Source organism: Dendroctonus ponderosae, unplaced genomic scaffold (genome assembly GCF_020466585.1).
Source record: "Dendroctonus ponderosae isolate FM_Combo_2020 unplaced genomic scaffold, Dpon_F_20191213v2 Dpon_F_20191213_1, whole genome shotgun sequence".
NCBI classification, from domain to species: Eukaryota; Metazoa; Arthropoda; class Insecta; order Coleoptera; family Curculionidae; genus Dendroctonus; species Dendroctonus ponderosae.
This window is the reverse complement of record NW_026017110.1, coordinates 25,817,737-25,829,917: the sequence shown is the minus strand read 5'-3', so window position 1 is coordinate 25,829,917 and position 12,181 is coordinate 25,817,737. Positions and strand designations below refer to the sequence as shown.

The following is a 12,181-nucleotide window of genomic DNA, read 5'->3' as shown; positions in this document are numbered from 1 at the left end:
AATTTTGTTTATCTTTTTGTGTTCTTTTTAGTCATACCTACTAACTTCTACTACTCTATGTAAAAATAACGAAATAAAATACACCACGTGTTTTTGTATAATTATTCGCTTATAGCGAACTCCGGATATAACGAACCAGTTTTAGTTCATTTTTCAAGTTCGTTGTATCCGGACTCAACTGTATTTAGATGTAAACAGCTTTATGCCTAAAAAAATTACACATTTTCACAAAAAATTGTTTTGGATGTTGGCAAAACCCCTAAAATATCGATCAAAAATAGGTTTAATGCAAAACACGTCCTTATTTGAAGTAAGAAACGTTCTTCATGTCCAAGATACTGGCAGTTCGAAACCGAACAAATTGTCCCAAACATAATTATTTTTAAATTAACAATCAGCCAAAAAACTGTGTCCTCGTGCAGAAGATTTAGTAGCATATTTTCATTGTAGCTGTAAAATAAACCGTGTTGACAATCAAAATTTACCGACTACCGTAATGCTACCTTGAGGTAAACCAATCCAGATGAAAACAATCAATTATTCAGAAAATTACATCCTCTCGGGCAATATTTCCTGCGAAATATTGCCATTAGATTAGGCATTTTAATATGTTTGCAAAGGTCGACTCTATCGGAAAAATAAACTTGAATAATCTTCTACTAGTGATTGGATCAAAGGCAACCATTAGATCGACTTTGCGAAATTTATATGTTCCGGAACAGCTTGAACAAGCAAACAAGGATTTTAAGCATGTACGATTAACTGAAAGTATCGCATTTGCTCAATGAAAACTGAACGGGTTCAATGCTGCATAGTTTAAGCGAAAATCTCATTTGGGTGTCTTCCAATATATGAAAAAACTTTTGGAGCGGATGGTTAAATCGGGACATTCAAACATGTAAGCAAATGGGAATTTTATCCCAAGCTTGCTACAGCTGACAACGGTTGCAAACGGTAGCTATTTGAGTAGTTGCTTGAATCCTTTCACCGCCTTGTTGAAAATGTAGTAAATCCTCGGTTTAAAGATTTTTTGACGCTCTATCTAGTTTCCAACTTCATGAATAATCGGATTAAAATTGAATCCCCTTGCATAACTTGCTACTGGAATTCAGGATTATCGATAAGGACTTAAATTAATTTTTGTTGATATATCAGGTTTCTGATAAATATGCTTTATACTCGCGCGTTTTATTAACTATTCGCATAAATCTATGATAGGCCTGCTGGATAACATACACAAATCTAATGGGAATTCGATGAAAACCATGAAAAAAAATGTATATAGTATTTCATCTCGAAACTACTGGCAGAAACGCTCGTTCTCATATTCACACCGTCTGTTTATCCTTCGATTTTCCAACTTATACATTTAATCCTGCTAATATGAAATAATCTATGTTGTAAAATACCTACGCTATACATATATATAATCACACTTAAACGCTACAGTTCGTAGAGCCAACGTAATGGATTGTAGAATATAGTTCAATTGGATAATGACCTTTTAATTGCTGGCTATGTTGTATTGTTGCAAGTGAACTCGGCAGACAAGATTTCAATTGTTTTGTGCAGCTGTTTGCTTAAATTAAATCGTCAATTGGGAAAAATTTCAGCAATGACTTGAAAGGATTTTATTGTTATGGAAAGTCCAGTTGCCAGTTTTTAGAACAGATGTTTTCAGTTTCACTGATTTATCCAGCATGGATTCAATCCTCAAGATATTTATTTTTCATCCTACATCTTTCCATCAACGACATATTAGTAGTTTATCTAATCGTTGCCAGCTGATTCAAATTGAGGTAAAACAATCGCGAATTTCTATGAATCGCCTCTTACCACAGATGAATTAATTCGAAGCTTTGATTTACGTATTTCTTACGTAATCATGAAAAAATAGACTTTCAGAACATTTGATTTTTTTTAGAAAATGATGGTGAAATTTTGTTCAAACGAGCGAAACACGCCCTCGATATGGAACGTGAAAAAGATATTCTAGATGTGGTAGACAATAATCCAGAAATACATACAACGCATATCACAATCCACAAATAATCGGGTGTTCGGTACTTTTGCACTGGTTAGTCCCCTTGATAGGGATGGTTATTAACATTTTTTAGAGGAGCAATTAGAAAAAATATTGGACGAAGTTTCCTTCGACCGCGTATTCGACCGCGTATTATCTTCCAACCTGAGGGCGCGCTCCTTATTTCTGAATATTTATTGGCTCCCTTGGCCATCGAGAAAACCAGATTTCGCTTCTCTACATATGATGGTCATTGTTTTATGCTACGAAAATAAGCAAGAGAGCAAAAAAAAATGCAAAGTCAATTAAATATAGAGTTGTCTCATATGCAACCCAAGAAAACATGTTGGTAAATTTCCAGACTTCAGGAAAAAATAGAAGCTAAAAACAAATAAAACTTCTATCTAGTTTTTCTAGAGTATAGAAATTTCAACAGGTGAGTATCAGGTTTCTTTCAATCGTCTTTACATGCAAAATAAGAATCTGCTCATGTTCCAGAACATGAGGGCCACATTAAACATGCCATAAATAAATAAGTACTGAACTGATAAATTTCAATCGGGAATCTTTAAAAATATGAAACCAGCTCATTCTAATTCCAAATATTATTGTTCCCCCACATGATTGCAATAAAATACTTACATCCTAGTGCAACTCAAATAATTAATATTTTGAACGAAAAAAGAACTGAATAAATTGTATAAATAAATAAAAGCTTGGATAAAAAGAACAAATCAATTGTAAAGCACCAGATTCTTCGTAACTCCTGCATGCGCTTGATGGGTTTGATTATTTATTTTTAGAATGCCCAACACAATGCATATTGGAAAATCCCTTATTATTAACACATGAATACATATCGATATGATCTTTGGCAAATCTACGAGGTGAACTCAATTGAAACTGATGTAAAATTAGTCCAAAGTACATTTATTAATCTAAATTAAACATTGAAATTAAATTGAAAAATACGAAATTACAACTTGTAATATCAAATTGTTTATTGGAAACTGTCGAAAACAAATTTTTTTTTAAATAGTCACAGAAGAATAGTGAATAGAATATCACAGCTGAACATTTTTGAAATATTTCGCAAAATCCCGGAAATTCTAAATTCGTAGATAAGAAAATTCTGCGAAATTCATTAGTAGGTATTCTTAGCTGCTGCTAATGAAATATCTCACATGGCCTGATATGAACTTACATTTTCAACAGGATATATGATTAGTGAAGTTGGGTTTATTATTTTAGGCGTATTTACATGCATTATTATGCAGCTTACATTTAATTTGATCAGCTAAGTGCATCAAGGTGCAAACACCCGTTTCTCCTTAAACCGGCGAATTTAAATTTAACACAACATTCGGCTATAAATAGCTGATAAAATTTAATTTTAATCTCAACTGTTTTTTCTTAATTATGTGCTCGATGTCCCAGTGTTGTATATCGCATCTGAACATCGATACCTAGTTTGGCAACAAATATACTCGTTTAAACTTCTACATGAAGAGCGTTGAAACCATGTGTATAAATATATATTTAGTGTAAATACACTAAAATATAAATAGTTTTAAATAAAACTAACCAGATGATTATCAAAATTCAAGAAAAACAAACTGAAGCAACATGTGTCCAATAGAGCATTTTTAACCAAATTAATCGGTTGTTCGCAATAAAAATGTTGATAAAAATTGTCTGCAGCCTTCAGAAGCTAATGCCAACATATATAAATTGTATTAGTTAAATACCAATTGTGTATAATCACTGTGAATGCTCAAAGTGCGACTAGTGGATAACAATTTGTCAACCTCGTTAATAGGCATGATCGTTTAATGAGTTTCTTTATTATCAACCCTGGCTTAAGGAAAACATTAAATAATAAGTAGAGTAAGCTCATGATAAGTTGAGTGACTACAATCCTGCGGCATAAAAACCACATCCAGAGGTCAGTAAGATTTACATTTTGACCATCCGATGCTCAGCATTGAATAAATAGTTAATTTAATTAATATCTTACAATTTTTGTTTCTTTGGCTTCTTTGTCCAACAAATCCTGCAGAGAATGCTGCTTTTCAAATTTGTTCTGAACTCCACATTTATTCAATCCGATCGTCCCAGTCTGATCCGGAGATGCCGATCCAGTATTGTTGCGTTCGATCAGTTCTGGTTGATTAGCACTAACTTTAATTGATGAACCGCTCATTGTTCATAAACTACTGGGACTCAACTGGAAAACGAATCAAATCAAAAAAAATCGGTTTCGGTCAAGTTCGAATTAGCGCTGTCGATGCGAAATGCGATGCGCCAGTCTTTCTACTAAACTGTTTGCTGTAAATTGGTGATAATTTTATTGGGCTGATCGCATCCAAGTGCGATTTGAATACGATTTTGCTCAATAGATAGGGTTTTATCACGTACGGTTAAATTTGCTAGTTAATTTTTACAGTTTCCAGTTATGAAAATATGAAATATAACTTCGCGAGGAATAGCTTTGCGTGTTCTAAACGACACATTTTAAAAAGTAATTACACAAACCATATAATCACGACAAAAACAACGTTAGCAAGCAGTAACTCCAATAAGCATTTCAACATATCCCTAACGTGCAATTATTAACAATATTCAATTGTTTATACACACATGTTTCAGTCAGTAGTCAGTACTGGAGCGTGTTGGGCGATTTTGATTGTTTTATGAAATGGTTGTACTTTAGTAGCTTGTTGTCAAGTTTGATGAGCTTGCACAGAGGCAGATTGCCCATCAAAGATAGCTGTTCTAAATTGGACATGAAAGGGTCAATAGAAAAAAACAACTATGTATATACAAAGTTTTATTTCCTAACTTACCTTCAGATTAAATACTATAAGTTTACGTTATCAAATCAAATACGTTATGAAATAAATACCGAACATGTTAAGCTACAACTTAACAATATTGTTAGGATTCAAAAACAACCTCAAGTGAAACTGAAAAATACAAAGAAATTAAACCGGCAAACATACGGGTAAGTATTAGCTAATATCTGTAAGATTCTAGAAATATGTACTTAAAAAACTTATCTATGGTATTCAATAAATAAGAGACCAATAAATATAGTTAACTAAACAAAAACATCAATTCTAATTAATAGTTTCTTAACGACCGACCCTTGAGAATTGCACATGATGTGCATGGTAGGTTATAGATATGTATATAAAAACATCAGCAATTATTCCGTAAAATGTGAAAACTAATCAAATTTATATTTCCATTTAATTGGGATACATTTTTCATAAACTTTTATGGTGTGTATTGTTTATAAAACCGCAGCACAAGATCAAAAATGACAATATTCAAAGGGTCGAAAAGATTACCTAAAATCAACTTAACCACTACTTAGTTACATTTTTAAATATATTTGGCTACGGATAACAAGTAACAACGATAGGAATCTTTTAAATGGACCTAAAGCTATTGAACGTTATTTACAATGAACACATCGCATGTATCCCAAACCAAACCAACCTAATAAATTTCCCAAACAATAAATCGATTATAACTTTTAAGTAAAAGGCAAAATATATGAACTATACTAAGTTGGATTTAAAGTTAGTTATTCATTAACTGAGTTCAGTACGCTAGTTCTGATCAACTTAATTTCAATAGAAAATTTTATAGAAAATTTCTTGTAATAACCACAACTTCTTCGTAGATATGCAGAAGAATTTAAAACCTTTAGTGTGAAGACATTCTTGCTAACTTCATTGATTATAAATAATTAAGCCACCTAAGTACACATGTGGGACAAAATCCACACTTCTTTAAATGGATCAATATCGATTAGAATTAAGTACCGGAACATTTGCAACAGTGTAAGTAATGGCACAATATTTAGCGCTGCATCGTTAAACAGTTGAATGGCAAAATAAAAATAGTATTCCTCCGTACGGTATTATATTTTAGAGATCAACTCTACTACTAACTATTGCAGAATTTAGCCTTTCAACAACGTGTAAGAGTTTGTTGTTCGATTTCACTTAAAACAGAGCTTATTAGTGTGCAAATTCAAACTGAAGTAACACAGCATTTCAGCCACGGACAAGATTTCAAATCTCGATTAATACAGAATATGTTAAATAAAGCTTAAAGCCTTTCACAACTGACTATCCTAAAATCAGTCAGTTACCTTCAAATCCCTTTTCTAACTAATCTAACTTATCTTAACCAATAAAGGCATTGCCACCTTAAATTAAGTTCAAACAAAGTATTGCCACTTCTCTTAAGGCCGCTTTTTGGGTCCCTGTTTAAGTTTACTACTGACATTTAAATGCATCAATATTAAAGTTTTAGAGAATCTAGACTATAAGTCGAGTTTTACATCTCGTATGAGACGGTGGCAAGATCTTTAACGATGTACAGTGAAATCTCAAAATGATTCAACAAAACTGGCAGGAAACAGACCAGTTTTACCAGTACGTTGTTGCGTACCTTTAAACCAGCCATCCTCCCGTTTCTTATGCACGTAAATAATGTCGTTCAACTGAAAATTTTCAAACAAAAAATTACTTCACTAACTGCAAACCTTTGAATTGTGTTTCTATCACATGAGCAATACTTTACACCTTGATGTAAATGAAAATCCAGCAGTTTATGTTTATCATCAATTATGAAATCAGCATATTACTCTAGTTATTAGAACAAGTTTTATGACTGAAAAAAAGTTGTTTTATTCACCTGTAATTCCAATTCGTAGTCGCTATTAGGAGGATATGGAGTGATGCACCTGAATCGCTCCCTCACAGTTTGAGTACTTCCAGTTCTCGAGGTTTTCAAGCCAGTGGCATCCAACGAGTGGGATTTCCGGTGTCGATGAACATCAGGGCTGGAACCCGAACTGCCTCCTTGAGGCGTTTCGGTAGACCTGCAAATGTTCACAACAATCAACCCCAAAATTCTTCACCCGTTTACTCATCCAATGCGTGTTATTATTAGTGTATTCAAAATGAAAATTACAAATCAAATCCATTGACAAAAATAACCAAAATAAACTAAATGTAAACCAAAGCCAATCGGTTTCCATTTTTGTACAGGTTCCCTTTGAAATTATAAGTCACATGCTCGAAAATTACCTGTAGAAAATAGTTTTCTTGCGGCAAAAACCTATAAATGTGTGAAAGCTGAAAAAAATCCATTCCAATAACAAGTACCAAAACTTAACAGTACGTACAGTAAAGCAACAAACAGTACAAATGGCAAAAAATTAAACAAACTTACAGAACTAATAAAGCAATAAAATAAAGATAGCAATCATTCTAAACCACAAAGAGATTCCCTATGCCCTTCTACACTACGTACATAAACCTGAAAATACCCAAAACAAATTGAACTCCGAAACTAAAATGAAAATGATAAGTTAGGCGCGGCCAGGTATTAAGTAGTTGCGATTTTGCTACAGTAACAGGGCGAAAAACAAACACACCTTGTACTATGATTCAAAATGGACGGTCTCTCCTTATGCTTAACTCGATGCGAGGCGGAACCGAAGAACCTGTGAAAATCGACGGAAGGCTGCACCTGCAACAGCTGGCTCGGACAGGACCCTGACCTAAATGAGGGCAAAACACACACGCAAAATCATGCAAGAAGTCAACGCACAATGCAAACGAGTGTTGGTCTTAACTACCAATAACACACTGATGAAAATTGATTTCTATGGATAGAGCTATCTATGCACAGCGCAGGTATTTCTTCAGAGCCGATAGAATCTTCTTAAAGCCTTGTCAAAACACGTCTTTCATTGTTTTAAACGATGGTACAACAGTAAATCCAATGAAACAGTCTAGGCGATTTTTTATTAATTATTTTAGATCCGCAAATCAAAAACTAGTTGTATTATAGTCTCTTAGCTGAAATTAATTACCCACTCATCTTAGCGGAAGGTAAACGTTAAATTGCCCTTTATTTTCAAATAACGCCAACATATTAAAGCAAATTCCCAAACAAACAGGAAATGAAATAAAACCAAGACTCATACCTAACATGTACAGGATGAACTGGAGTAGTCAAACCGGCAGCTGATAGCGTCGCGTCCTCAAAAACTGGATTATCCATCGAATAAGAAGACGTCGGCGGAGATTTAGACCTTTTGATGCTTGCTAGGCGACGCATCAAACTCACCGTACTCTTTTCCTTGCGTTCTTTATTCTTGATTGAAACAGATAAAATGTATGAAACAATAACAAACAAGTCAAACACACCGCAAACGAATTGAGCAGTTGAGCAAGCAGCAAACAAACCTTATCACTCTTAGGCTGCGAGTTAGTAGCGTTATTAGTGCGAGGCGAGTCAACGTGCCAAACATTGGTTGGAGGAGTGGACGATCTAGGGGGCAATTCTGGAGGTGCGGAATCAGCTGGACGATTGCGTGCCCCTTTAGTGCCCTTCGTAAAACTTACAGGCATTCTGCCTTCAGGAAAACCAGCAGAAAATTCTCCGGCCGAGCCTCTAAGTACAGTGACGTAGTTTCCGGGAAACACTCCACATTTTTGGGTGCGGTTAGATGTTCCTTTGTACCAACCATCTTGACAACTAAAGAAAAAACGATTGCATATGAAACTGACCGTTCCAAAGCTTCGACGCCGATGCTCCGAATATGTTAAATTTCATACAATACTTACATTTCCGTTACCAGGTAGAAGCTGCCCTTTTTAAGCTCCAACTCATCAGATTTTTGAGGCTTGTAAGGATATAAAGCCATAAACGTGGCTGGTAGTTGAGGGTCGGCAGCTGGAACAGCGGGTACCGTTCTTTTGCTCCTTTCTGAGGCCCCGGAGGAAGATACATGACTTCCAGTTGTGGATTCTGCAATTTCAGCTGAATACCTATGAGCACTAGAAAAAACACATTATAAGATAACCCGTAAATTACAACACAGGCAGAAGTAAACATGGACAGCTTTAGGGTTCTGCAAACTTCACCATTGGAAATTAACGCTCGGATGAAATAATATCAAAACATATACCTAGTATGATGTGGTACAGTCATATTGGTAAGACTATGTCTTTTTTCTTTGCCATGATGATGATGGTGATGATGCGTAAGCCTGCCTTCGATGGTACGAGTGTGAGGAGAATTAACTACTGATGACTGTTGCGGTAGTAATGGCGGCACATTTTTCGAAATTTCAGGTTTACGACTGACAATCAAACAGAAAAGCACAGTATAAGCGGACAATAACAAAACTAACACAGATGAGGTAAAAACAGTCAAACAACACTGCTGCGGTGATCTGCGGTTTTACCTATTATTCCTTGGAGACACTGCTGATCTCTCAACTCGTGCTGGCGGACTGGCTGGGGAAGATGGAGCTGTACTGGAACTAGATGATGTATTGCTAGAAGACACGTTCGGAGTAGTGCTGGAACTACTCGAAGTTATATTATTGGAGCTTGAATCTGAGGCGGATATTGGACCCTGCGAGGAAGTGTTCATATAATGTTCCAAATTTTTAGCCAATTAAAACACCTAAGTACCTGGTGAGAAATATTTTGAGCAACTGAGGTAACAGAAGTTGAATGATCAGTTGGTATCAGAGGAATACTTTCCTCGGTTGTAGGAGTAGGTGGTGCGACTTTGGACGGGCCTGGTTGTACACTGCAAAAATCCAAAATCATATTGAGTTAAATGCTGTTTCAAATTGATTCACATTTGTCATAAAATTACTTATTCAAATTACACCTACTTGGTGGACAATTTCATCAAAGACCTAGCCAGACTGTTCATTTCCACAAAGGATAATGGAAAAATACCGATTCTTCCATCTAATTTGCCTTCTGCCCAGTTCTCGTCCACACGCCTGATAACATTGATTACATCGCCTTTATTAAAGGCCAAACAACCCTCTTCTTCGTCATTGGTCATGCGGAAATCATAGAGAGCTTTGCATTGCGGTATGTGACTGGGAACTGGCGTGATAATCTTCAAAATAGAAGACAAATTTGAATTCTAGTCAAAAGTAATTCCTGCACCAACACACCTGTACATAGGTAACGGGGAAAACGCCTTGTTTGCCACCACATTCGCCCTGATACCAATGAGAATCAATTTTCCTCTTTAGTATTATAATGTCGCCTTTTTTAAACTGCAAATCTCTGAAACAACTTTTAATCATTAAGCAAACATGTAGAATTCCAGAGCTTTGAATGCTTACCCTGGTTCTTTAGGGACGTAATCATAAAGAGCTTTGGCATAAGGCTGATGGGGTACAGCATGGCTCGCGCTATGCTTATTATTGCTTCTGTCGACATTTTGTTGCTGAATATGAGCAGAATGCGAAACTGCACCTGGAACAATTAATACTAACAAACAACTACCATTTGAAAACAATAAAATACCTGGCTGATGTTGTGAAGCGCCTTTGGTTGGTCGCTGGGACCGTTTAGGGGGGGCCAGCACTCCCGAGTTTTTCATACCCTCCAAAATTCTCATCAGTAGGACATTGGGGGGCAGATTTTCGATCTTTATGGTTACTGAAATTTCAATAAATACTACTATAGTAAATACGTAGAGATGGAAGTATTGCCAAACCGCATCACCATTAGAAAAATTTTGCTAATGGAGTTTATTCGCATAAATCATATATTTTACCTAATACTCTGCATTCTGGACACCTCAATTCCTTGTGCTTCTGATAAATCTCTTGCAAGCATTTTCTGCAAAATGTGTGCTGACATGGTAGGACTTTGCTGGACGTATCCAGTCTTTCAAAGCACACAGAACACTCGAGCAAATCGTTTAACGTTCCCTCATCCATTGTTATGGCATGCCAATATGCACTAAACCGTAGAGTAGTTCAATATTCCAAGCCTAGTTCCACTGATAAATGAGATATTTGGATAAGATACCAGGTCCTTTATTTATTTGAGTGTGGCACTTATCCTTGAAAGCTGGAATAAATATTGTTGTTAGATAACAATGGATATATCTATCAGAACAAAGTAGTCATAACTCTAGGGGTTTTAGAAAATTGTATCAATCATTAACATGTTACAATGCTCGAGGCATTTACACAAAAGCAGGCCATAGATTGCATAGCTGTCTAGTTAAATAGATTCTTTGATTTTATTTCCCACATTTGCACAACAGAAAAGTTTTGTTCAGTTGTGCATTTAGCAGAGTCAAATTCATAATGTTGCAGCCCAATATTGATATTTACATTCTGATTCTGATTGATTGAGAATTGAGATAGTTAATTGATATACAGCATATGTACTTATAGCAAGGCGTGCTTTTGGCACAAAACAATTCAATCTAAGTTTGAGAGTGAAAAATTGGAATTTACTGAGATAAAAGAGATATGCGATGCCACCTTTTTATGCGATGAAAACGAAAAGTCCCAAACCGGTCTTGTGATTGTCGCCTGTTAGATGTTCCAAAAGTTCTTATTCTTTAACGAGCACATGTGCCAACCAGTTTATTTTATGTATAATAATAACGTGTAATTATCCCACCTACTGACTAGTAGATTGACTTTTAGTGAAAAACGATCTTAGCTCATGGAGTAATACAAAATTTACTCAAATACTCAACCTCCATAAGGGCTCGAAAATACATTCTACCTTGTTCGCGGTACCAGAAGAATTGATCTCGGAAGCATAACCAACGAACAGCGAGTGTGTTCGATCTTCAAAAGGTCTACTATTGAATTAACACGATCTCATATTCCACACTCAAATGTTTAATAAATTTCTAACAAAAAACCAAGCTACTGTTTCATAGAGATCAATAACCCCCGGGAGGTTAACTGGACAAGGTGCTAATATTCACTAAATAACAACTGCAGTGGCGAGAATCAAACCAAACCGAGCGGCCAGGTAAAAATGTGTTAATTAATTAGCATTCTTCAACTAGATCAACTGCATAGAACTTCCGGTACTAAAGAAGGAATTGCGTTTGTCATACCTTGGGTGGGGTGCAGAACTGAAACTGTATACAAAAACTTTCAAAAGTCTTTTAACTCACGACTTTCATCTAAAAGATGGCAAGCAGGTGATCAAGTCTAACACTTGCACTGGATGATGAAAAACTTGTCCCACTCACACAAAGACCTTAGAAGAAATATGCAAATAAACCACAAGAATGCAACTGAGCGACCTCCTCCAGTGACATCTGACACTTTTT

The 12,181-nt window shown here is 35.6% G+C and overlaps 2 protein-coding genes across 6 annotated transcripts in view; both read right to left on the bottom strand.

Annotated features, from left to right (window-relative positions):
* LOC125502435 overlaps positions 1–4,385 on the bottom strand; it is a 7,816-nt gene extending 3,431 nt beyond the window's left edge. The window contains exon 1 of the mRNA XM_048660511.1: positions 4,041–4,385. Within this exon, the coding sequence (XP_048516468.1) occupies positions 4,041–4,226 (186 nt within the window). The 5' untranslated portion in view covers positions 4,227–4,385. The remainder of the gene's footprint in view (positions 1–4,040) is intronic.
* Positions 4,386–4,840: 455 nt separating this feature from the next.
* On the bottom strand, positions 4,841–12,181 carry LOC109543708 (E3 ubiquitin-protein ligase SH3RF3). 5 transcript variants are annotated; one of them, XM_019913531.2, is made up of 15 exons: positions 11,963–12,181; positions 10,649–10,947; positions 10,396–10,530; positions 10,212–10,344; positions 10,038–10,152; positions 9,744–9,979; positions 9,535–9,655; positions 9,303–9,475; positions 9,024–9,197; positions 8,680–8,892; positions 8,299–8,590; positions 8,037–8,206; positions 7,482–7,607; positions 6,737–6,923; positions 4,841–6,542 (listed from the first exon to the last, which is right to left on the bottom strand). In XM_019913531.2, the coding sequence occupies exons 2-15, from the start codon at positions 10,812–10,814 to the stop codon at positions 6,429–6,431; spliced, it is 2,355 nt and encodes a 784-aa protein (XP_019769090.2). In that variant the 5' UTR covers positions 10,815–10,947; positions 11,963–12,181; the 3' UTR covers positions 4,841–6,428. The 5 variants fall into 5 exon arrangements, with proteins under 5 accessions (XP_019769090.2, XP_048516466.1, XP_048516464.1 ...); XM_048660509.1 differs by having other exon boundaries at positions 8,458–8,590; XM_048660507.1 differs by having other exon boundaries at positions 12,023–12,181.

Excerpts from the sequence above, each read along its gene's own strand:
- LOC109543708 (XM_019913531.2), bottom strand. The coding sequence starts at position 10,814 with ATGGATGAGGGAACGTTAAACGATTTGCTCGAGTGTTCTGTGTGCTTT. Across the intron at positions 9,656-9,743 it reads TTGATGAAATTGTCCACCAA|TGTACAACCAGGCCCGTCCA; the intron begins GTAGGTGTAATT and ends GGATTTTTGCAG. Across the intron at positions 8,893-9,023 it reads ACTGTACCACATCATACTAG|TGCTCATAGGTATTCAGCTG; the intron begins GTATATGTTTTG and ends TGTTTTTTCTAG.